Source organism: Phaseolus vulgaris, chromosome 5 (genome assembly GCF_051622355.1).
Source record: "Phaseolus vulgaris cultivar YP4 chromosome 5, ASM5162235v1, whole genome shotgun sequence".
Classification (NCBI taxonomy): Eukaryota; Viridiplantae; Streptophyta; class Magnoliopsida; order Fabales; family Fabaceae; genus Phaseolus; species Phaseolus vulgaris.
In genome coordinates, this window is record NC_143502.1 from 15,297,475 (window position 1) to 15,323,102 (window position 25,628).

The 25,628-nt window shown below is 39.0% G+C and overlaps 1 protein-coding gene across 1 annotated transcript; it reads right to left on the bottom strand.

The window, feature by feature from the left end:
• Positions 1-291: 291 nt before the first annotated feature.
• LOC150027503 (uncharacterized) lies at positions 292-19,070 on the bottom strand. The gene is made up of 3 exons (XM_090302873.1): positions 17,718-19,070; positions 17,157-17,305; positions 292-634 (listed from the first exon to the last, which is right to left on the bottom strand). Exons 1-3 carry the CDS (start codon positions 19,068-19,070, stop codon positions 292-294), a joined length of 1,845 nt encoding a protein of 614 aa, XP_090158999.1.
• Positions 19,071-25,628: the final 6,558 nt, after the last annotated feature.

The following is a 25,628-nucleotide window of genomic DNA, read 5'->3' on the forward strand; positions in this document are numbered from 1 at the left end:
TATTGACCACTTCGGTTTGACCATCGGTTTGTCGGTGACAAGTTGTAGAAAATAAAAGCTTAGTACCAAGCTTACCCCATAAGGTCTTCCAAAAGTGACTCAAGAACTTTGGATCTCTATTGGACACAATAGTTCTAGGAATCCCATGCAAACGAACTACTTCTTGAAAGAAGAGGCTTGCAATATGACATGCATCATCCACTTTGTGGCAAGGAATAAAGTGAGCCATCTTTGAAAAACGATCCACTACCACAAAAATGAAATCCTTTCCCTTTGATGTCTTGGGTAATCCTAAAAGCTAGGGATTTTCATAAAATGAACTTGGGGCTTGGTCTCTTGTTGATGTCTTTGTTCACGGTGGTGGCTTCCCCCATTGGAAGGATGACGATGCCTCCTTCTTCTAGTATCCTCTCCATTGTCGTGAGCATTTGAAGAGCTCTTGGAAGAATGCCAAGGAGAAGTGTGTCTACCATGCAAAGAATGGGCAACTCCTTCTTGCTTCAATTCAATCTTGGCCATATGTTCTTCCAATCTTTGCAATGCTTCATCTTTTCGAGCAAGGGCCTTCCTTGCTTCTTTTAACTCATTAAGAACATAAACCCTATGAGTAGAGCGTGGTTTTGAAGATTCAGCACTTGAATATGTATCCATTAGAAAAGAAAATAGCAAACACAAGAGCAAACCAAAGTTAAGAAAACAATGTTAGCAATAACAAATATAACAAACTGCCGAAGGTAGAAGTCACTCAAATCACTCTAAGAAAGAATACTTCCCTTAACCAATCTGCTCTTGAGGCCTTAGTAACCTCAAATGAAAGATGTCAAAGCAAAAGCACTCTTATCTCAAAGCCAAAGCACCACAAAACCAAAGAACAATCAAAGACAAACAAGAAAAGGTGTAAACAAGAAAAGGCTACACAAAAGGAATACAGGAATTATGACAAACACAAAGAATAGAGAAGAAAAGACAAGCAAGAAAATAAGGTACTCAATGAAAAGGAAGGCACACAAAAGAGACCTAGAGAAAAGCACTAGACTAGATGAAGAAAACAAAAACATAACTATTGGAAAAATATTTTTGTGCAAACTGTGTGTGATGTTTACAGATTTATCTGGAATGATATAAAGCGAATTGGATTATGAAATTGTAACCACAGAAAGTTCCAGATCATATCTCAATAATGGCACTGGAATTACTCAAAAACAGTAAGCAAATTAATTGTGATAAATTTTGTAAAATCACTGCCAGATTACCGTATTTTTTTTGCAGAATTACACACTGTTCGTATTTTATTTATCATATTTTTTGTACTTTGAATTTTTTGTACTTCTTCTTTTTATGCTTTTATAACACTTTGAATAACTCAAATCCAGAATTTCAGAAATTTCCAGTGAGCAAATAAATTGCAATAAATCGAAACAGTCAGCACGTGATGTGATTCCACTAGCACAATTAGAATGATTCTTGACATTCTTAGGAATCATCTTGAGTTGGTTAAGAGATAGGCACTTTATCATAGAAATGGATCAAGGTTCTATGAACAAGAACTCACCAAAACTAGTGCCAAAACACAAACTCATATAGAAGTTCCAATTATAGTCAAATTGAACCGAACAAAAAGGCACAAAAGCTAAGCAAACTGAAATAGAATGCTGGAAATTAAATTGTACCGAACTAAAAGCTGGAAAATGAAGAAGAAAGATGAAGAACAACAAGGCACAACAAAAGAACCGAAGCAACACAATTAAAACTGAAATTGCCGAACCAAATTCAACAAGGAAACAAGCTAAGACAAGGAAATAACAAACGAAGAAAGGAAGGAGAAGAGAGTGCTCATGAAGATGGATGTATGGTTGGATGATCATGCCACTAGAAGGATGGTTGCTCCTAGATGAGTGTGCTGCCGCCACTTGAGAACACCATGGATCCTTCAAGATAAGACTAGAGAAGAAGGCTCAAAAGCTCTCCAATGATCACTCAAAATTTGAGTATAGTTTCTTTTCTCTAAAATTCTAATCTGAATTTTACAAAGGGAGCACCTCTATTTATAGCTTACGGTGCTGAAATGTAAGCTACACAAATTCAAATTTCCCCCCTAAACATATTATAGAACCGGCGTCTATTTACAAGGCATGAGGAAGGTGTGACCTCTTCCTTCACTTTGGCACCTCCTATTCTACTCCTACACCTATCTACTAACACACCCCCTTCCTAAAGCTCCTAACTAAAGCCTAAAAGATGCTATAACAAAAGAGGTTTCTAATGTTTCCCTCTAACCACCTTCAACCAAAGAAATTACAAAAAGAGAAAATAAATGTCCCCTAGCTCCTAAAGCTTTGAACATGCTTCTTGTAAGCCTTTGAGGTGGGCTTTCACCTCCATGGGCGTCCTCCATTTGTGCCTCTACCTCTTCTTGATCTTGTTGATTGGCCTCCATGTCCTCTTGAGCTTGATCTCCATCATACTCCCCGAGTTGGAGAGAATTCGACCACGAATTCTGGAGACCTACAGAAAAAGGAGTTAGATCGCTGACAATAAAAGTATGACTACCTAAGAATGTATCAGGCATATCTAACTCATAAGCATTGTCATTAATCCTCTTGAGGATTTGGAAAGGTCCATCCCCTCGAGGCATTAGTTTGGACTTCCTTTGAGTAGGAAAACGATCCTTCCTCAAGTGAAGCCAAACCCAATCGCCCTCATCAAACAACAATGCTTTTCTCCTCTTATTGGCAAGTTCAGCATACTTGCCAACCTTCTTCTCAATTCTCTTCTTGATGTCTTTATGCAAAGTTTTCACAAAAGAAGCCTTTTCATCCCCATCTTTGCACAAGACATCTCCAAGAATGGGAATAGGAAGAAGATCAAGAGGTGTTAGGGGATTAAACCCATAGACCACCTCAAAAGGAGAATGTGAGGTGGTAGAATTTACTACACGATTATATGCAAACTCAACATGGGGTAGTAAATTCTCCCACACTCTAGGATTCCCCGAAATAAAACATCTCAATAGTTGTCCCAAAGTTCTATTTACCACATCGGTTTGACCATCAGTTTGTGGGTGGCAAGTGGTAGAAAATAAGAGCTTAGTCCCAAGCTTGCCCCACAAGGTCTTCCAAAAGTGACTCAAGAACTTGGGATCTCTATCGAACACTATGGACCTAGGAATCCCATGTAGGCGAACCACTTCTTGGAAGAAGAGGTTTGCAATGTGGCATGCATCATCCACTTTGTGGCAAGGAATAAAGTGAGCCATCTTTGAAAAACGATCCACTACCACAAAAATGGAGTCCTTTCCCTTTGATGTCTTGGGTAAGCCTAAGATGAAATCCATAGATATATCTACCCAAGGCATTGAAGGGATAGGAAGAGGAGTATATAGACCATGGGGATGCATTTTAGACTTAGCTTTGCGGCAAGCTATGCATTTATCACACAAACTATGAACATGTTTATGCATATGAGGCCAAAAGAAATGTTCATGCAACACATCCAAAGTTTTAGCAACCCCAAAGTGACCCATTAAACCCCCCTCATGAGCTTCTCTAACAAGAGATAATCTAATAGAGCTTTGAGGGACACAAAGACGTTTTCCTTTAAAAAGAAAGCCATCTTGAATAAAAAAGTCTTTGTGTCCTCCCTTAAGACACTCTTGATAGATGAGAGAAAAATCAAGGTCATCATGATAAAGTTCCTTAATGTGATCAAAACCAAGATATTGAGAGCTTAAAAGATTTAGCAAAGTGTATCTTCTAGAAAGAGCATCCGCCACAATATTTACTTTGCCTTGCTTGTGTTTGATCACATAAGGAAATTGCTCAATGAATTCCACCCACTTAGCATGCCTCTTGTTAAGTTTGTTTTGGCTTTTCAAATATTTAAGAGATTCATGATCACTATGTATCACAAACTCTTTGGGAAAAAGATAGTGTTGCCAAGTAAACAAAGCCCTAACAAGTGCATATAATTCCTTATCATAGGTGGAATAGTTGAGATGACTTCCCTTCAATTTCTCACTAAAATAGGCTATGGGGTGGCCCTCTTGAAGGAGAACAGCCCCAATACCTATGCTTGAAGCATCACACTCAATCTCAAATGTCTTAGTGAAATTAGGAAGGGCCAAGATGGGAGCATTAGTCAATTTTTCTTTCAAAGTGTCAAAAGCATTTTGTTGTGCTTCTCCCCAATGAAAGACCACATCCTTTTTCACTATGTCATTGAGTGGTGCGGCAATGGTACCAAAGTTTGGGACAAATCTTCTATAGAAAGAAGCAAGTCCATGAAAACTTCGGACCTCATTCAAAGATTTCGGTGTAGGCCAGTTTTGAATGGCCATCACCTTTGTTTTGTCCACATGGACCCCTTTGCAACTCACAACAAACCCTAGGAATTCTATATGATCAAGAGCAAACATACATTTAGCAAGGTTAGCATACAAATGTTCCTTCCTAAGGGTTTCTAAAACTTGCCTAACATGCAACCTATGGTCATTCAAAGATAAGCTATAAATGAGAATGTCATCAAAGTAAACAACAACAAACTTACCAATGAAAGGTCTAAGAACATGATGCATGAGGCGCATGAAAGTACTTGGTGCATTAGTTAGGCCAAAAGGCATAACTAACCACTCATATAAACCAAAGTTGGTCTTAAAAGCCGTCTTCCATTCATCACCCGGTTTGATACGGATTTGATTGTAGCCGCTTTTAAGATCAATCTTTGAAAAGATTTTTGAACCATGTAATTCATCCAACAAATCATCTAGTCTAGGTATGGGATGCCTATACTTAATTGTTATGTTATTTATGGCCCTACAATCCGAACAAATTCGCCATGTGCCATCCTTTTTTGGCACTAAGATGATAGGCATAGCACAAGGACTCATGCTATCTTGCACCCACCCTTTCTCAATCAAAGCCTCAACTTGTTGGCGAATTTCCTTGGTTTCACTTGGATTGGTCCTATATGCTGGACGGTTTGGTAAAGAAGAGCCCGGTATCAAATCAATTTGGTGCTCAATCCCTCTCAAAGGTGGAAGTCCATTTGGAGGATCTTGAAACACATCTTGGAACTCTTCTACCAAATTTTCCAAGCAATGAGGACTATCAACAAGTGATTCTACTCTAAGAGTTCTAGGGATGGCTAAGAAAAGAGGATGATGAGCCACTATTTCCCTTTCAATGTCACGCCTAGACACAAGGAGTGTAGGCTTAGAACTCTTATCTTTTTTATCTTTTTTATCTTTTTCACTCTCCCTCTTTTTCTTCATGATAACTTGGTCCTCATGGACTTCTCTTGGAGAGAGAGATTTTAAAGTAACCTTGTGACCATGGAATTCAAAAGATAGTTTGTTGGTAAAGCCATCATGTAAAACTTTTCTATCAAATTGCCAAGGCCTTCCCAAAAGAACATGAGTGGCTTCCATGGGCACAACATCACATAATACCTCATCTTTGTATTTTCTAATGGAGAAATGGATGAGGACTTGTTTATTGACAATTATTTCTCCTACTTCACTAAGCCATTGTAATTTGTAGGGCTTTGTATGAGAGATAGTAGGCAATCCAAGCTTATCTACTACTCTTGTACTAGCCACATTTGCACAACTACCCCCATCCACTATCAAGGAACAAATGTTGTTTTGAATAAGACATCTTGTATGGAAAATATTTTCCCTTTGACTTTCATCAAAAGGTTATGAAACTTGTCCAAGAAGTCTTCTCACAACTAACAAGTCCCCTTCAAGTGGACATTCGCTCTCTTCCTCACTAGATGCATGAGAATGCAATGAATGTTTAGGAGAATCCGAATCATGCTCACTAACTACAATGCCCTCATGCATGTACATACTTCGATTGGAAGGACAATTTGCAGCTATATGACCATAACCCATACATTTAAAGCATTTAGTATTGGATGTTCTAGTGGGAGACTTAGGTCTAGAAGTAGATGGCTTAGTTTCCTTGGGTTTGAAAGAAGAATCTTTAGAAGGATGTTTAGAAAAAGAATTTTTGTTTCTCCAAGACTTGGAGTAGTATCCATCATTGGAAGAATTTTTGAAAGAGTTTTTCTTAGCAAGTTGGGCTTCCACCTTCATTGCAAGATGAACTAAAGAGCCCAATGATGAATACTCTTGTAACTCAACAATGTCTTGAATATCCTTCCTAAGACCACTCACAAACCTAGCAATCATAGCTTCCTCACTTTCTTCTAATTCAATTTTAAGCACAAGCGTCTCAAGCTCCTTATAATATTCATCCACATTTAGCGTGCCTTGTTGAAACCGTTGGAGTCTCAACATGAGGTCTTTCCTAAAATGTGGGGGCACAAACCTAGCGCGCATATGATCCTTTAAAGAGTTCCAAGAGTCCACAGGAGGACCCTTGTGATAGATAATGTCCTTTACAATTCCATGCCACCATTTCATGGCATAATCACTAAACTCTAGGGTGGCTAGCTTAAGCTTATGCTCATCTTGGATCTCATGGATCTCAAATATTTGTTCACACTTAGCCTCCCAATCTAAATATACATTAGGATCACTAGAGCCATTAAAACAAGGAAGCTTGACCGAAGGAAGCCTAGACTTTGCATCATGATAGAAGCCATTGCCGTAGTGAGTTCTTTCCCCTTGGTGATGATGTCTTTGTCCATGGACTTGGGGTGGAGTTCTCCTTCTCCTATGCTCATCTTCACGGCTAAAATCATTGGAAGAAGCTCTTGTTGAAGGTCTATGATGCTCATCATGGACTGAAGGAGATGGTCTAGCTTGTTGCACCTCCATCTTTTGCAATTTCTCCTCCAAGCGTCTAATGGTTCTTTGAGCTTCATGTAATTCACCAAGGATTGAAGCTTTGGAAGGAGAATTCTGCTTGTATGATGCATCACTTGAAAATCCAGCCATTTTGGAATTAAAAAACAGCAAACACACAAAAACAGAAAACAAGTTTAGAAACAAAAATTAGCAAAAACAGTGAGTGTGTCCAGCAAGAATGCCGAAGTGAAAAGAGGCAGAAAAAGAGGTCACTCTCAAAGAAATAATGTCCTTGCACCAATATGATCTTGAGGCCTTGGAATCCTCAAATGAAAGATGTCAAAGCAAGCACACCAATCTCAAAGGCAACCACCACAAAACCAATGAAACAATAAAGACAAACAAGAAAAGGTATAAGCAAAGAAAGGTAATTGCAAAAGGAAAACAATATGTAAGACAAACTCAAAGAGTAAGGAATGAAAGACAATCAAGAAAATAAAGAACTCAATGAGAAAGTAGGCACACAAAAGAATACTTAAGGAAAAGCACTAGAGTAGATGAAGAAAACAAAAATTTAGCTACTGGAAAAAAGAATTTAATGCAACTGTGCTTGATATTCACTGATTTAACTGGAATGATTTAGAGCGAACTGGATTATGAAATTTAAACCATAGAAACTTCAAGATGTTAACTCAATAATGGAACTGGAATCAATTAAAAACAGTAAGCCAATTAATTGAGATAAATTTTTTAAAATCGCTGCCAGATTACCGTATTCTTTTCGGCAGAATTGTACATTTTTTTTATTTTATTTATCATTTTTTGTGTACTTTGAATTTTTGAATGATTCTTTTTTCTACTCTTTTCTAACACTTTGAATATCACAAATCCAGAATTTCAGAATTTTCCAGTGAGTAAATCAATTGCAATAAAGAAAAAACAGTAAGCACTTGTTTTCAGAAACAGAGGAATCCTAATAGGAATAAAAAACAGAATTATGAACTAGCAAAGACATAATGGAAAATGATGTATTGGAACTTGTATAGGTCTAGAATACAAGTATGAACTCAATTCTAAAAAGAAAAAGCACAAAGGATCAAAATCAATTCAGAACAAAAAAACTATATGACACTAAAGCAAGAAACAATCAAAAGCAATAAAAGTACTACTAGAAGTAATGACAATTATGGAATAACATGACTAAGACAAAACTTGACATGATTCAAAAAGGCAAATACTCAAACATATGATAGGCAAAAGAATTAAAACAGCAAGCAAACTCAAAATAAGCCTAAAACAGTAACTTAAATTGCAAGAAAAATAAAAGAGCTCTTGAAATAAAGTGCTACACAACTCAACAATTAAACAAGAACACACCTAAACTCATGATACCACATGATGTGATTCCACTAGCACAATTAGAATGATTCTTGACATTCTTAGGAATCATCTTGAGTTGGTTAAGAGATAGACACTTTATCATAGAAATGGATCAAGGTTCTATGAACAAGAACTCACCAAAACTAGTGCCAAAACACAAACTCATATAGAAGTTCCAATTATAGTCAAATTGAACCGAACAAAAAGGCACAAAAGCTAAGCAAACTGAAATAGAATGCTGGAAATTAAATTGTACCGAACTAAAAGCTGGAAAATGAAGAAGAAAGATGAAGAACAGCAAGGCACAACAAAAGAACCGAAGCAACACAATTAAAACTGAAACTGCCGAACCAAATTCAACAAGGAAACAAGCTAAGACAAGGAAATAACAAAAGAAGAAAGGAAGGAGAAGAGAGTGCTCATGAAGATGGATGTATGGTTGGATGATCACGCCACTAGAAGGATGGTTGCTCCTAGATGAGTGTGTTGCCGCAACTTGAGGACACCATGGATCCTTCAAGATAAGACTAGAGAAGAAGGCTCAAAAGCTCTCCAATGATCACTCAAAATTTGAGTATAGTTTCTTTTCTCTAAAATTCAAATCTGAATTTTACAAAGGGAGCACCTCTATTTATAGCCTAAGGTGCTGAAATGTAAGCTACACAAATTCAAATTTCCCCCCTAAACATATTCTAGAACCGGCACTTATTTACAAGGCATGAGGAAGGTGTGACCTCTTCCTTCACTTTGGCACCTCCTATTCTACTCCTACACCTATCTACTAACACACCCCCCCTCCTAAAGCTCCTAACTAAAGCCTAAAAGATGCTATAACAAAAGAGGTTTCTAATGTTTCCCTCTAAGCACCTTCAACCAAAGAAATTACAAAAAGAGAAAATAAATGTCCCCTAGCTCCTAAAGCTTTGAACATGCTTCTTGTAAGCCTTTGAGGTGGGCTTTGACCTCCATGGGCGTCCTCCATTTGTGCCTCTACCTCTTCTTGATCTTGTTGATTGGCCTCCATGTCCTCTTGAGCTTGATCTCCATCAGCACGTTTTCAAGAAAACAGAAGAAACCTAACAGGAATGAAAAAAAAAAACAGAATTAAGAACTAGCAAAGACATAATAGAAATGATGTTTTAAGAACTTGTATAGGTCCATTACACAAGTATGAACTCAATACTAAAAAGAAAATGCACCAAAGGATCAAGAAACAAACACATCAAACTGTAATTATCACAAAATCAAGAAACAAAAATTACAACAAAAGGACCACAATGAATTGATGACATTGTTGGAGAAACATGACTTTGACAAAACTTATAAGGATTCAAAAATCAAAATGACACAAACACAATGTAATAAGAACAAGAAAACAGCAAGAAATACCCAAAAATAATCCTAAAACAGAAAGGTAACAACAAGAATGTAAAGTTCTTGAATTAAAAGTGCCACAACAACTCAAACACAAACAAGAACAAACCTAAGACTCGTGATACCACATGATATGATTCCAATAACATGATATGGATATAGAATGAATGGGTAACTCTAAAACAGCAAGTAAACCCCAAGAACTACTCAAGAACAGTTCAGGAATCACAAGAACAGTGCCAAGAACAGCAAGTTAACGCAGCATACAAAGGATCTACCGGATGAGGTGAGCTAAACAACAAAACCCATGGAAAGGAATTTGAAAACAACAAGATTATCACATGTAATTGGATATAAAAAATGGACGAACCAAGAACAACAAGGAACAGCCCAACTGCACTGATTAAAGGAGAAATAAAGTGCAGAAAAAGAAAGGGAAAACAGCAAAGAACAGATTGCACCGAATGGAATAGAAAACACAAGCAAGAAACACAAAAATGGAAGAAAATGGAAGATGGAAAGAGTGACTTATGTTGTTGTAGACCAAGGGAGGATCTTCACGCCACTTGAAGGGTGAAGGCTCGAAGATAAGTGTGAATTGCCGCCACTTGAGGATCCAAGAAGCACTCAAGATGAGACTAGAAGAGGAGAAGACAAATCTCACTCACTCACTCACCAATTTGGGAGAGATTCTTTACTCAAAATATCAATTTTGTTTTATGAAGACTCTAGCCCCTCCTTTTATAGAAGGATGACCGGTCATGAAAGTGTAAAGAAGCTTACAAAGGAAGCTACCTAAGGTCCCTTGCACATGTCTCATTTCTAGCGCCTATAGTGAGCTATGAAGGGTCAATCTACTAGAATGTTCTAAAACTAATATCTAAAGATGCTTTACTTAAGAGGTATCTTTAGGTTTCCCTCTTAGCACCTACCTAAACACTATTCTATATTATTTACAAATTGAAAGCAACTATAAAGAGAGATATTAATTGAAGCCCATTCTTGAAAGCTTGTAGTCTTCTTTGGCTTTAAGCTTGGTTCTCTCTTTATTTAATTCTTCTTTAATTTTTGAGAAGACTAGAAGGAAGAACTTCAAATGTGTGGGTGAATGACCTCTTCCTCCATTGGTAAAATCCTCTCTTATTTGATCTCCATCAATAACACACACATGGAAGATATCACTAGCAGGAGTAAGGGAAAGAAGGATACCAATATATGCTTTGAGTCCTACAAGGCAAAACTCCTGCTTTATCAAGGCAGGGGTTTCAAAAAGGACCTTGAGATTGGAGAGGAAGAGGCACACCTCTTGTTCTCACTGGGGCAGGTCTTCTAGGCGCCTGGGCTTTTGGAATCTAGGTTCCTCAATCCAGTATAGGGGGAACTCGTCCAGAAGGGTTGGCTCGTTGTTTTTGCAACGGATTTTGAAAATTTTGCCTTTGAAACCTTTGTAAGATTACTGCAAGAGGGACAATAAAACTCTCCCAACAATCCTGTTGAAGCTCACCCACAGTTGGCGACCCAGGCGTTTAGCTTTGAAGAAATGCAGGAACACGTCCACTGAAGGCAAATGGCCAAAGTGGTGGCAAAGAATGGAGAAACCCCGAAAAAACGCCCAACTATTCGGATGTAGCTGGGTAGGGGTGATGTTAATTTCAGTAAGGAGGGCTCTCTCAAAGTTATATAGGGGTAGTTGGAGGAGGAGTTTCTTAAACACGGTACAGTAGAAGAAGCAGAAAGGGCCTTCTGGGTCCGATGATTTGTCACAACAAACTGGTTCATCTACCTTACATGACAGTACCTTAACAAACCTATCATCCTCCTTACCAAAAAGACATATCTTCTTAGGATGCTCACTTTTCCTATACAATATTATCTTCTCGCGCATGGTGAACTCAGAGGTTTCCTCTAACAGATTACTAGGAGCCCAGGGATACAGGGTTTTGTAATCCATCATACAAAGAATCTAAAAAACAAGTAAAGCACACAAACAGACAAAATGCTCAGATATGAGAAACGCGTGTAATTCGAAAAAGAAAAGGAACGAAGAACCAAAAAACAAAGACAAACGGAGTGTGGTGAGACGTCACATCAGAACACTGTGTGCATCGCGTCAGTCACAAGACACGTAGGTCGTTGTGGGCAAGCAGTTAGCCTTTTCACTGAAACAAGTTTCAGTTCGAGCCTGGGGGGCTTGTGTACTGGACCAGAGCACTGAGCTCAACGCTCAGTGATCGGACATCGGCGTCGGTGTCAAACAGGTCAGCCCGGTCCTTGGGTCGAGTTGATGGGCCACAAGAGTGGGCTCCATGATGTGAACCAAAAATACATGAAGATGACTAAGGATGCTATACTTGAAGGGTCATCTCAACAAGCAAATAAAGGTACCACAATAGGAGGAATGGTCAAGGACCACAACACTTGAAGTTCTTCTTATAGTATTCTTAATATGGAGGCCCAAGCCCAACAAAAGCCCAAGCCCAACACATGATTTCATCTTCCATCATGCCTCAAAAAATTATTAAGAGCAAGGGCACAAGCAATAATAGATGAGCATAAATTGATGTATCTTTTTATAATTTCTTTAGAGTAGAAATTAAGTAGAACATAAAAGGAAGGTGTAGATATAGATATAAGGGGTGCTAATGTACAAAGATAAGTCACACCTTCCATGTGACATAAAAAGAAGGTGTAGGTGTAGTTTTAGGAGGTGCCAAAGAAAGAAACCAAGTCACACCTCCATTGTGACAAGTATTAGGCACCAAATTCAAATGTTTCTCATTTGAATTTTCTCACTTTAATTTCAACCCTCTCACACTATAAATAGAGGTGTTATACTCATGTAAATTTAGATTTGGAATTTGAAGAAAAGTTACTCAACTCAAATTGAGAGAGAATTGTGTGAGACTTGTTCTCCTTCTACTAGTCTTTTCTTGTGAGTTTTGGGAGCTCCAAGTGGCATCATTCATGCACTTATCTTGGATCAATCACCTTCTAAGTGGCGTGTTCTTCCCTTCCATGGCTTCATTCACATAAGTTCTTCTTACTTTCATCTTCCATTTTCCATTTCCGCACCTATGTTCAAATTCTATTCGGTTGTTTTGTCTTGTTCTTCATTTATATTCGGTTAGATTGTGTTGTTCTTCCTTTTAATTGGTTCATTTGCATTGTGATGTATTTCTATTCGGTTCAATGTTGTTATCTTGTTCTTCTTTTAATTTTCGCAATATAATCTTGTTCATGTGTTTGTTCTTGTTTCCTTTCCATTCATTTGTTGTGTAAGGATATGACACTTGTGTTCATGAGTTTGGCTCATCATTTGGAAGGCATTGAACTCCATTGATGTTTCCTTAAGCCTCCTTATTTTGTTGCACCTTCTCTTCTTCTAGTCAATTCCTCATCATGTTCTTAAAGTGTCAAAAATTAATGAATCTCCTTATCAACTCACATCATGTGGTATCTAAAGCTATGGTTGTGTTCAAAAGAAAAATGAGTTGATTGGCATTTTAATTGGGATTTTGTGTTAGCTATTCTGTTTTTTTGCTTTAATTGAGTCTTTCTTGCTGTTTTAATTGGTACAAATTAATTGTGTTTGAGTCATTTTGATTTTTGAATCCATATAAGTTTTGTCAAGTCATGTTTATCCTATAATGTCATCAATGTTATGTAGTACATTTTTTGTTAATTTTGGTTGATTGCTTTTTACTTGAGTGCAGTGTTATAATTCTATTTTTTTATCCTCTCCAGGTATGTGTGTATTGACTTTCATTCATATACTTGATGTAATCCTTCTCGTGAAAGGCTTGGACAGGTCAATGAAGAGTGTTGATGGACCTAAGAGTGTGTTTAGTGTTGATCAAGAATGATCAAAGGCTTTGAAGAATCCAAATCCATGTGTTTGATGCAAGGATGAAGTTGTTGCTGTGTTTAGGATAGGATCTGGGTAATTTAAATGTGTAATCCACTCTTTGTTGAATCTAAAGCTAATGTGTTTTAAAACATTTTTAAGTTTAAAGTGTTTTTCAAGCTAAGTAAAAAACAACCTGTTGTTTTGTCGAAACAACCGATTGTTTTACTCTTAGGTGTTTTTGAAAAGGTTGAAAACTGTTTTGATTGGTTGACTTGTTGTCACACCAAAACAATCGATTGTTTCTTGATTTCAATCGATTGCTTCTTTGAAAATCCTAACAAAATTTTATTTTGTTAGTTGAGTGTGCTTTAAATGATTTCCAACTAAATACGCTCCTCTATTAAATGCTTTGATCAATCTTTGAAAGATATAAATAGTTTGTTTATGTTTTATAACAAACAAGGAAAACCAGATTTGAGTTTTTCAGTTGTGAAAGATTGCTTTCAAGTTTTGAACATTTACACCAAGCTTTGGGTTTTCTAAAGAGAAAGTGGAATAGAATTACATCTGTATTGATTTCAGATTGTTCTGTAAACAAGTGTAATTCGTTCTGAATATTTTGTAAATTCTGGTGTTGTTGCCAAGGAGTGTTGTGTGCTCTTGAGGTGGTCAAGATCAACATTCTTGGTGTGTGTTGTGCCAAAGAGAGTGTGTTTCTTGAAGGGTTCAAGGTCACTTCTTTGGTGGTTTGTGTGTAATCTGTTTTGATTGCTTAGTGGCTTTTGGGGGGACTGGATGTAGCTCTTGGTTTAAGAGTGAACCATTATAAACTGTTTGTGTATCTCTTTCTTCCCTGAAACTCATTTAAATTCAGTTGTTATTGCTTTGCTAGTATAAACAAATGATTGTTTCGAAGAAACAGCCGATTGTTTTTCTGGTGCTTTGCTGTTTTGTGCTTAATATCTTGGCTAACTGAATTTCTGATTGAGTTTCATACAAAGGATTTTATTCTAGTTGAAAAAGTTTTCAAAAACCCCTCTTAAACAATTCACACCCCCCCCCCTCTTGTTTAAGGCCATATATTCTAACAATTGGCATCAGAGCTTGGTACCTGAAAAATACTCAAGTTTGATCCTAAAATCTTTTTCCAATAGCTGAAAAACTACCTTTTGGGGAGGGTGCCTCAATTAACAGACCACCTCTGTTTTGTGGTTTGAATTATCAATTCTGGAAAGTTAGAATGAAAATCTTTGTTGAATCTCTTGATAAAGGAATTTGGGATTCAATTGAAAATGACCCTTTTATTCCTAAATTTGAAAAGGATGGATCTTCTATTCAAAAACCTTGGTCCCAATGGACTGATGCTGAAAATAAAAAGGCCAAGTTTGATTGTATTGCCAAGAATATCATAACATCTGCTTTGAATTCGATTAATTTTTCAAGATATCACAATGTTCATCGGCCAAGGAAATGTGGGACACTTTGGAAGTCACCCATGAAGGAACAAATGATGTGAAGAGAGCAAGGAAACATACTCTAGTATAAGAGTATGAGATGTTCAGAATGCTTAAGGGAGAATCTATTGCTGAAGTGCAAAAAAGGTTCACTCACGTCATCAACCATCTAATGAGCCTTGGGAAAACCTTTGATAAAGAAGAATTAAACATCAAGATTCTCAAGTGGCTTAATAGAACTTGGCAACGTAAGATAACAACAATTTCTGAATCAAAAGATTTGACATCCTTGACAACGGCTTCATTGTTTGGTAAGCTTAGAGAACATGAGTTAGAGATGAATAGACTCAATGTTTAAGAAAGTGAAGACAAGCATGTGAGAAGCATTGCCTTGAAAGCTGCCAAACACAAAAGCAAACAAGATTCAAGTGATGAAAGTGAGGAAGAAAACCTTAGCTTGCTGTCCAAAAAGATTAGTAAGTTCTTGAAAAGAAATCGCAACAAAGAAGCCAACAAAGAAAGGTATGGAAACAAGAAAACTAGTGATTTCAATTCTAACAATTATACTTGCTTTGGTTGTGGTGAGCAAGGGCATATAAAAGCTGATTGTCCAAATAAAGAAAGCAATGAAAAGAAGTCAAGCTACAAGGAAAAGAAGGGAAAATCAAGAAAAGCATATATTGCTTGGGATGAAAATGAAGTCTCCTCATCAAGCTCCTCATCAAGTGAAGATGAAAAATCCAACATATGCTTAATTGCATAAGGAGATGATAATTCAAGCAACTCAAGCAGTGTAAGTTCATGTGCTTCCCTAAGTGCTGAAAATTATAGTCAATTACTTCAAGCTTTTAAAGGAACTCATGAAGAAGCTAACTGATTGGCTCTCTCAAACAACCGATTGAAAGGGTTGAATAACTAGCTTGAGAAAAGGGTCAAGACACTTGAAGAAGAACTGGAAAATCAAAAAATAATTTTGAAAAGCATTGCAAAAACTCTTCTCATGTGTGTGACTCTCTTTTTTTTTTTTTTTTTTTGATCAGCAAAGAATTAAATAAATTAAAGGGGATACTTCAGGGGTATCCCAACCCTTATACAAACCACCACAATCTAGCCTACAAAACTTTAGAAAAGCAGGGTAGAGAAAAAACACATAAGACCCTATAAATCAACTACCCAAGCATAAGCTTCTATGTGAAAAAAAAGGGGGACACAACACGTATTAAAGAGCAGAAACATATGCCCACTTTCTCACCACAGCAGCATGGAATACAATCCCACTTCTCCACAACCACCATACGGGGTCGACTCTTCTCATACCTTGGCACCTTGAACCATCCCGTATTTCATGAGATAGTCTCATCCTACCCCGGACATCACACCAAACCACCACCTTCAAACCATCAAGGACCAGCTGCTGCACTGCTGGTATCAAGTTTGGTACAGCTCCAAACTTCAATACAATTCTTTCCTTTCCAATTCACTCCTTCAAGACTTCCCTGCTTCGGCACTTACCTCTTAAGATTTCACAGCTTTAAGTAGCACACAAGAATTGAAATTAGGTCCACGTACAAGCTCACTTTTCACGATAGAACCAAGGTTCAAACCAACAATTACTGAACCCAGCTTTGGCACCTCAGCAGCAAAATATAACCAACACCGGCGACCACCGATTACACATATAGTGGACGCCGCTTCATCGATCGGCGGTCATGTTGACCTAAGGAGATCGCCGCTTCATCAACTGGCGATCATGTTGATCTTTGCATACCTCTGGCGACCACCGACCGCGCACATGGAGATCGCCCGTTGATCAACCGGCGATCATGTTGATGGAGATCGCCGGTATGTTGTCCTTGTAAAACTTCAGCACCCTCCGACTACACACGTATGGAGAACGTCGCTTCTTCGATCGGCGATCATGTTGACAGAACGCCGCTTCATTAACCGGCGATCATGTTGGCCTTTGCATACCTTCGGCGACCACCGACTACGCACGCATGATTTTCGACGACCACCGACTCCGCACACATGGAGATCGCCGTTTCATGTTGACCCTTGCAGACCTTCGACGACCACCGACTACGCCCGCGTGGAGATCGCCGTTTCATCGACCTTTTATAACTTCGTCGATCATGGCGGAATTTGCCTCATACAAACCACACCTTTCACCCCTTAGGAGTATTTCAGCATTAACCTCACCCTCATATAGATAATACATCCTTCCAGCTCTGATTTCGCAATTACTCTCCCACCACCATCTTGTTACTTAAAGCTTCTGCAGTAGATCAGTGGATTTAGAATCCAGTCTGAAAAGGAATAATTAAAGGATTGACTCCTGTGTTTTAACCATTGCCACATCTTGAGTTGAGCCATCTGGAATATCTCTTCCACATCTACAACTCCTTGTTTGAACACATTGGAATTTCTATGTTCCCAAATACACCTCACAATAGTTACCCATACTCCTTTCCACAGAAGATTTTGTTTACAGTTCAACTGTGACAGAGAGAAATTCTCAAAGTGAAACAGCAGGTCATTGTGTTGTACAAACTGTACGCCTATCCATTTAAAGCACAGGGTCCACACCTTTTGGGCAAATTCGCATTCAAGGAAGATATGCTGGCAGGTTTCCTCCTTAGTATAACAAAATACACATAAAGTCGAGCTGAGCAACACCCCCCTCCTCCTCAGGTTCACTCTTGTTGGAAGTCTACCTAGGAGGGCCCTCCAAGCTGTGGTTATGACATTGGGTAGTGCTTTGGTCTTCCAAATAGATATAAAGACCTCTTGCTGAGAAATCCTGGTCTGCTTGGTTAGGTACCTATACGCTGAATTGACAGAGAAGACTCCTGTATCTTCACCCCCCCCCCCACATCTGAACGTCTTTCCTTTCCCTAAACAAACTTACCTGGGATATTTGGTGAGTAAGATCAGCTTCCAAAGGAACTTCCCACTCAAATCTGGCCCTCCTCCACCTTACTTTCCACTGCCAAGCTGAATCTTCCCACTCCCCAACCTCATTCACCCTTTGACCTTGATTTAACGATAGTGAGAACAACCTGGGATACAAAGATTTAAGACTACTGCTTCCAATCCACACATCCTCCCAAAATTTCACTTTTTCGCCCCCTCCTAGTCTCCATCTAAGCTGCTGCTGAAACCAACCTGCTCCTTCTCCTTCTTTACATACTTTCTGCAAGTCTTTCCACCACCATGTTTGCAGTTTCACTGGAGTTTGTTGGTTATCCTGATCCTGCCCATATTTTATGATCAAGAGGTCCTTCCACATCCCTTTTTCTTCCGACACAAGACGCCATCTCCATTTAGCTAGGAGAGCATAATTGAACTTCTGGATATCTCTAATCCCCAAGCGTCCCTCCTCTTTTGTTTTACATACGTCTTCCCAGCTGACCCATGAGATCGGTCTCTTTTCCTTCCCCCACCCCCACAGAAACCTCCGCTGAATTCTGATTATACTTTGGTAGATGGAGTTTGGTGCTTTAAAGATGGAGAGGTAAAAAAGAGGAATCGCGGAGATGACTGATTTAATTAGACAAATTCTCCCTGCCAAGGATAGAAATCTTCCTTTCCACACACTGAGTCGAGCTTTTAACTTTGTTAGTACGGGCTCCCAAAATTTAGTCTTCCTTGGGTTTCCTCCCACTTCTACACCCAGATATTTAAACGGTATTCCCATCTGAGCACAATTTAGAGTCTTTGCATAGCTTAGCAAGGCATTACTTTCAACATTCACTCCTGCAATCTTGGACTTATGAAAATTAATTTTTAAGCCTGAGGCTAACTCAAAGCCCCTTAAGATCGCCTTCATGGTTACCACATTACTGTGTGATTCTTCACATAAGAATAAAGTATCATCTGCGAATTGCAGGATACTTAGTTCTATCTTCTCTCTACCAAACTTAACTCCTGACAGCATATTAATCATATTTGCTTGCCTTACTAACCCAGCTAGCCCTTCAGCTACCACTAAAAAGAGAAAGGGGGCAAGCGGGTCACCTTGTCTCAAGCCTCTTGTTGGTTTGAATTCCTCTGTCGGACTTCCATTAACTAGCACTGAGATTGTGGCCGATTCCAGACACCCTCGCATCCACATAATCCACTTATTATGAAACCCCAATTTATGTAGCATGTCGTATAGAAACTCCCATCTCACCGAGTCATAGGCCTTTTCAAAGTCAACCTTCAAGCATAAACCTCTCCTCCCGCTCCTTCTAAGGTCCTCCACCACTTCATTAGCCATGACCACACTATCTAACATCCCTCAACCTTTTAGGAACGCAGACTGCCTTTCATTGATGACTGAGTTTAACACTTTCTTTATTCTGCCAGCCAACACCTTCGATATAATTTTATAAATGGCCCCCACTAGAGAGATAGGTCTATACTCCTCTAGCTTAGAGGGTTCCTTAACTTTTGGAACCAGGGCTATGAAGGATGGATTGCACCCCTTGGGTATGGTACCAGACTCATGAAAGAAGGCCAAGGCTTTAATAAGCTCATCTTTTATGTACGCCCAACTTTCCTTGATAAATTTAAAGTTGAACCCATCAGGACCAGGGCTCTTTGACCCATCACATTGCCACACCGCTTCCTTGATTTCCTCCTCCCTGAAAGTAGATATGAGGGTCAGGTTTTTTTCTGAGGATAGAGCCTTAAACTGTACACCATCAAGCCTTACGCCAAAATCTCTTGTAGCCTTGAACCTCTTCTCAAACAGTTTCTTCGCTTCAACTCGGACCGTGCATGGCTCCTCACACCACTGACCCCCAACTTCTACTCCCTTCACTTCATTTCTAAGCCTTCTCCATCTCAAAGATGAGTGATAGAATTTGGTACAAGAATCCCCATACTTGAACTAGTTTGACCTTGCTTTTTGGCAGATCAGTGAGTCTATCTTTCTATCTACATCCCTTAACCGACTTGTTAGATCCATCCTTACCAAGCTCACGCTTCCTACCGCATCTCCCTCAAAGTCCTGATTGTCAAGAGCCTCCATTTCTCTCAGAATGTTCCTCTTTGCAGTATGCAGATTACCATACACATCCCTATTCCAGATTTTCAGATCCCCCTTTAGCAGTTTCAACTTTTCCTTGATTTTCAAGATTTCATTCCCCTGTACAGAATAAGACTGCCACTTTTCCTTCACCATCCCATTAAAGCCTCCCTCCATATGCCATGTATCAATGGTTCGGAACGGTTTAGGACCCCAGTCCTTCTCCATGGACTTCACCACCAAAGCACAGTGATCTGAAACTTCCCTATGCTGGACATACTGCTTACACATTGGCCAAATATTCATCCATTCTTCAGAAACAAGAATTCTATCAAGCCTGCTCTTAGCTGAACCATTTGATTTAAACCACGTGTATTTCTTGCCAACTATAGGTAGATCCAATAACAAATTGGAATCTATGAACCTATTAAAACCATTGATCTCGCTTGTGTGGTTACCAGATTGGTCCCCTCTACCACTAGAACCTTTTCTTGCCCTTCTACTTCTTACAGCATTAAAATCCCCACAGAAACACCAAACCGACTCCTGAGAGGCCGCTTTGATATTGGTGAGCTCCTCCCAAAGCATCTTTTTATCTCTTAATGTCAAGCAGAATAGATGTTTGCTATAACACATCTTCTTTTAGAACTTAAGTGTTGGCCAACAATAACAACAAAACCCTTCCCCATCATATGGCTCTCATAGCAGAAGGCTTCTTTGTGCCACATGGATAGTAAGCTCCCTCCTCCATTTTCACCTTCATTGTGAACCCATCCAATTCGATTATCCCCCCATAGGGCAAAGCATCTGCTTTCTGTGAAATTTGTTGTTTTCGTTTCTTGTAAAGTTACAAATTCTGCTCCCTCCCCAGCAATTAATTGTCTCAAATATCTGGTCTTCGTTCCTCCCCCCAAACCTCTTATATTCAGATTAACTATCAGCATAAAAAACCTTTTTTTACACCCTCCTCGAACCTCTGCATAAACTCCTCGTCTCTCAATTCCATACACTGCATTTCCTGAACAGCCTCTTCCTCAACCCCTCTACAAGCAATTCCCATATGCTTACCTAAGTCCCACAACTTTACTGGTTCCATCCTAATTTCTGGATCCCGAAACCGAGAATTGCATTTAGCAATCTCCCCGTCAGAGACAGAAGCAGAGAAGGTACCAGCTTTAAGGAAGGGACTATTTCTCACCTGGTTATACCTTGCACTTATTCTAGCTGATCGTCGTGGGTGTGTACTTGGTTACCCCACTTCCCACAAACCTTTCATCCTACTTCTACGTGGTGGGGAGTGACACTCACTATCCCCTGCTCCACCACCATCTTGTAGACCTTTCAACATATTTCCTTCTTCGTGACTTTGCTCTAATTCCTGCACCGCCTTTGGGTTGAGCTGGTTTGTACTAGAATTTATCTCCTCACATGTTGACCCACATCCCGCATGTATGCGCTCACTAGTTCCTTCTTCCTCTTGGGCTAAAATTTTAATCTGCCCTTGACCATTCTGGCCCACCCTTGCACCCACTTGGCCCAAACCCATGAAGGATTCAGTCATAGCATAACCAAACTCCACGTCGACCACTAACTTGGCCATGTCATCCTGTTTGAGAGGGCTGTATTGGGAAGATACAACCTTTTGATTAAAAGACTTCAGGTCCGCAGCCTCTCCTGACAACCTCTGGGCCCCCCTTACCTCATATGTGAAACCTTTATTACTTTTACTCTGACATTGTACCCCCTGCAGCATATCTTCCTCTAATACCAAACAATTTGTCGTTTCTGCTTTTCTCTCTCCTTCTCCCTCCACCTCTCCTCCGTTCACCTCCTCCTTCGACCATCGTGCCTCTCGGTCCCTCCTCCCGACCTCCTCTTCACAACTATTGATAGAGCACGCAGTTTCCTCTACATAGGTCTCCGACGAGGAGATGCTATCAGAGGAAGCAAAGCCTTCATAGCTGCATTTACACGGACCTCTGTTTCCGCAAGGTATTTCCTCCTCTACAAGTATGTTGAAAAGATGGTCATTGATCCACATACTTTTCTCCAGCCTTGCATTCTGATTTATTAGTAGCCGGACTTGTAATCTAGCATACTCGAGGTTTTCCCATAGGAGAGTAGATTTATCAATTGACACTAACGATGCCATTTCACCTACTACTTTGGAGAAACAATCCTTGGTCCAGAGAGAGATGGGTATCCCATAGCACCTTACCCACACAATTTTATGACCCGCTACGTGATTCTCTGACCACGGGTTGATGCTGTCAAAGACACTCTCAAACCAATCCTTATTGAGATTTATCAAATTCTCCATACTCTCCCCTTCTCTTGGCGCCAGCATGGCTAGATTATCGCCCAAGTAGCATACATTTATCATGCTCATGCCCCCCTTCAGAACCTCATCCTCCAGCTGTTCAAAGTCTAGATCTTCACTGAACTAGCCAATGACACTATTCTCCATCCACGGTAGAATCTGTTTATGAGTTGCAATAGCTGGATCCTTCCGCTTCTGCTGATTGTCTCCTTTGACTATCTCTGCATAAGATTTCTTCCCTCTTTTTTCCACCCAGATCTCCTTCCTGATCGCCCTTCCTTTTCCTACTGGGCCATCAGCCTGGCCCCACCTCCCAGGTCCTCCTTGTGACTCCAAAAAAGGTGTCTTTTCGCCCTTTCTCTGTTCCCTTCTGGGTTCTGACTCAAGTCTTCGATACCTCGGTATGTTCACGTGAAGCTTCATGTTACCTATATATATTTGATCCGACTCCTTCTCTAATTTCCCCACATGTCTCACCTCAAAAAAACGGACAAAACCGAATCTCCTGCCCCACTTGTTCAGCTTTCGAGAAATAAACACTTCTTTTACTCTTGCCCATCTTTGGAAGACCTTGTGCATATCCATCTCTCTAAACCCATTTGGAAAATTAGAAAAGAAGAAGGTGGTGAAGTCATACTTGTGTTTCTGACCTGCACGGACCCCGACTTGCCTTTGCAAATGGCGAGCTTCCCTTCCCTTATGTTCTTGACCTGAGCTAATCCCATCGTATCTTTGCAAATGGCGAGCTTGCCTTCCCTTCCCATCACGCATTACCGACCTCATATGTATGTAATCCATAAAGTAATCATGTGTGTGACTCTCTTGTTTGTGAAAATTGTGAAAATCTTGAAAAGAAAGTTCATTATCTTGTTAGAGTTGTGGATAAGCTTTCAAAGGGTAAATCCAACTTTGAGAATGTCTTGGCATCTCAAAACTGTGTTTTTGGAAAAGTTGGATTAGGTTTCAATCCACAAAACAAGCAAGATAAGTTTTCAAAGTCTTTTTCAAAACTGCCAGGAAAACAACTGATTGTTAAGTCGAAACAACCGGTTGTTACATGCTTTTATTGCATGAAAAGAGGCCATTCAGTCAGATTCTGTAAAATAAGGAAATATTTTGTTCCCAGAGGTTTCATGAAATGGGTTCCCAAAGGTTGTGAGGTTTCAAATGACAAAAATAAATCAAAAATGGAACCACATTTGTAAGGGGACCAAATCTTGTTGCTTGAATTCATTTTGATGCAGGGATACTAGATGATGTGATTCCAATAGCCACATAGAACAAGATTCTTGACACTTTGAGGAATCACCTTGAGCTGGAAAATGTAGAGGCACTTTCTTAGAAGTTGGATCATAGTTCTAAGATCAAGAACTCACCAAAACAAGTACCAAATCCCAAACTCATTTGGATGAACCAAATATTGTCAAATTGAATCAACAAAGGAGAAGGAAAAGAACAAACCGAACAGAATTGAACTTCAAAACAAAAGAACCGAACAGAATTTAAAAACTAAACAGAAAATAGGTGCTGGAAAATTAAAGGAACCGAAACAAAAACAACTCAAAACTCAAGGCAATAAGAACAAATTGAAGAAGAAGAAAGGAAGGAGAAGAGAATGCTCATGAAGATGGAGGAATGGTTGGATGATCACGCCACTAGAAGAATGGATGCTCCTAGATGAGTGTGGAAGCCGCCACTTGAGGAAACCATGGTCCTTCAAGATAAGACTAGAGAAGAAGCTCAAAGCTCTCCAAATGCTCACTCCAATTTTGAGTATAGTTTCTTTAGATAAAATTCAAATCTGAATTTTACAAAGGAAGCACCTCTATTTATAGCCTAAGGTGCTGAAAAATAGGTGGGAAATTTCAAATAAACTCATTTGAAATTCCCACCAAAAACAAGTCACATGGGAGGTGTGACCTTTTTCTACTATGACACCTCCCAAAAACTACACCTACACCACTCTCCTAAGTCACATGGACAATGTGACTTTATTTTACATTTTCACACACCTTTATTTAATAACCAAACCTCCTAAAACTATACAAGAGTATTTCAAAGCTTGGCCTTGCCCCTCATGGGATGGACTTGGGCTCTTTGGGCTTTGGCCTTCTTGGGCTTGGGCTTGGGCTTTGGGCTTGGGCCTCATCTTTATTTTATTTCTTCTTTTAATTTTGAGAAGACTAGAAGGAAGAACTTCAAATGTGAGGGTGGATGTCCTCTTCCTCCATTAATAAAAGCCTCCTTTATTTGATTCTCATCATACTCCTCGAGTTGGAGAGAATTCGTCCACGAATTCTGAATCCCTGCATATAACAAAGTCATTTTAGTTTTACAATTAAAAGTGGAAGAAAAATGTAAACATGACTTATCTTTTGTAAACAATGGGATTTCAGAAAAGGAGGTTCTATAAATCGACCAAGTTGGAAAAATTTGTTTGGGAATGATGATATCTTTTGGGAAAAGGCATCTTAAATGGTGAAAACCATTAGGAGGTATGAAATCATCCCTAACACTTTTTAACCAAGATGGTGTTGAAATAGAAACCTTGGGTAATGAAAAAGATAAGGAAGGAAAACACCTTGGAGGTGAAAGGAGAAGACTCATGTCAACTTGTTCTTCTTTGTCTTTTTTATTTTGACTTGTGGGAAGTGGGTGAGTTAGGTCTTGTGTTACCTTGTTTATCTTTAAGATTTGCTTTTGTGGACAATGAAGAGCTATGTGCCCAAAACCTAAACATTTAAAACATTTGATATTTGAAGTTTTGGTAGGTGACTTAGGAGTAGAAAGATTTGTAGTAGAAACTTTGTTTGGAAACATGGTTTGTTTGGAAAAATTGGAAGGACAATTTTGAGTAGACATTTTGTTGGCATCCTTCCTAGAAGAGTTGTAGAAATTATAATCATGAGTATTTTTGAAAGTTGTTTTCAAAAGATAGGATTCTACCTTGATGGCTTGGCGAAACACTTTCAATATCTCAAATCCAGAATTTCAGAATTTTACAGTACGTAAATCAATTGCAATAAGGAAAAACAGTAAGCACTTTTTTCAGAAACAGAGGAATCCTAATAGGAATAAAAAAACAGGATGATGAACTAGCAAAGACATAATAGAAAATGATGTATTGGAACTTGTATAGGTCTAGAATACAAGTATGAACTCAATGCTAAAAAGAAAATGCTCAAAGGATCAACATCAATTCAGAAAAATATATGACACCAAAGCAAGAAACAATCAAAACAATAAAAGTACTACTAGAAGTAATGACATATATGGAATAACATGACTAAGACAAAACTTAACAAGATTCAAAAATTAAAAGACACAACACAAATTGTAACAAGTGGAAGGAAGCTTAAGGTAAACTCTAGGAAGGATAATGCCATTCCAAAAGAGCAACCATACTCATAAGAATTATGAGTGCCATAAACCTTTCCACAAACACTTGGAGCAAAAGAAAAACAGCAAGAATACTCAATTAAAAT

Excerpts from the sequence above, each read along its gene's own strand:
- LOC150027503 (XM_090302873.1), bottom strand. The coding sequence starts at position 19,070 with ATGGCTAATGAAGTGGTGGAGGACCTTAGAAGGAGCGGGAGGAGAGGT. Across the intron at positions 17,306-17,717 it reads TTACTCACCAAATATCCCAG|TTGAACTGTAAACAAAATCT; the intron begins GTAAGTTTGTTT and ends TCTCTGTCACAG. Across the intron at positions 635-17,156 it reads CAACTCAAGATGTGGCAATG|TGCTGAATCTTCAAAACCAC; the intron begins GTTAAAACACAG and ends TACATATTCAAG.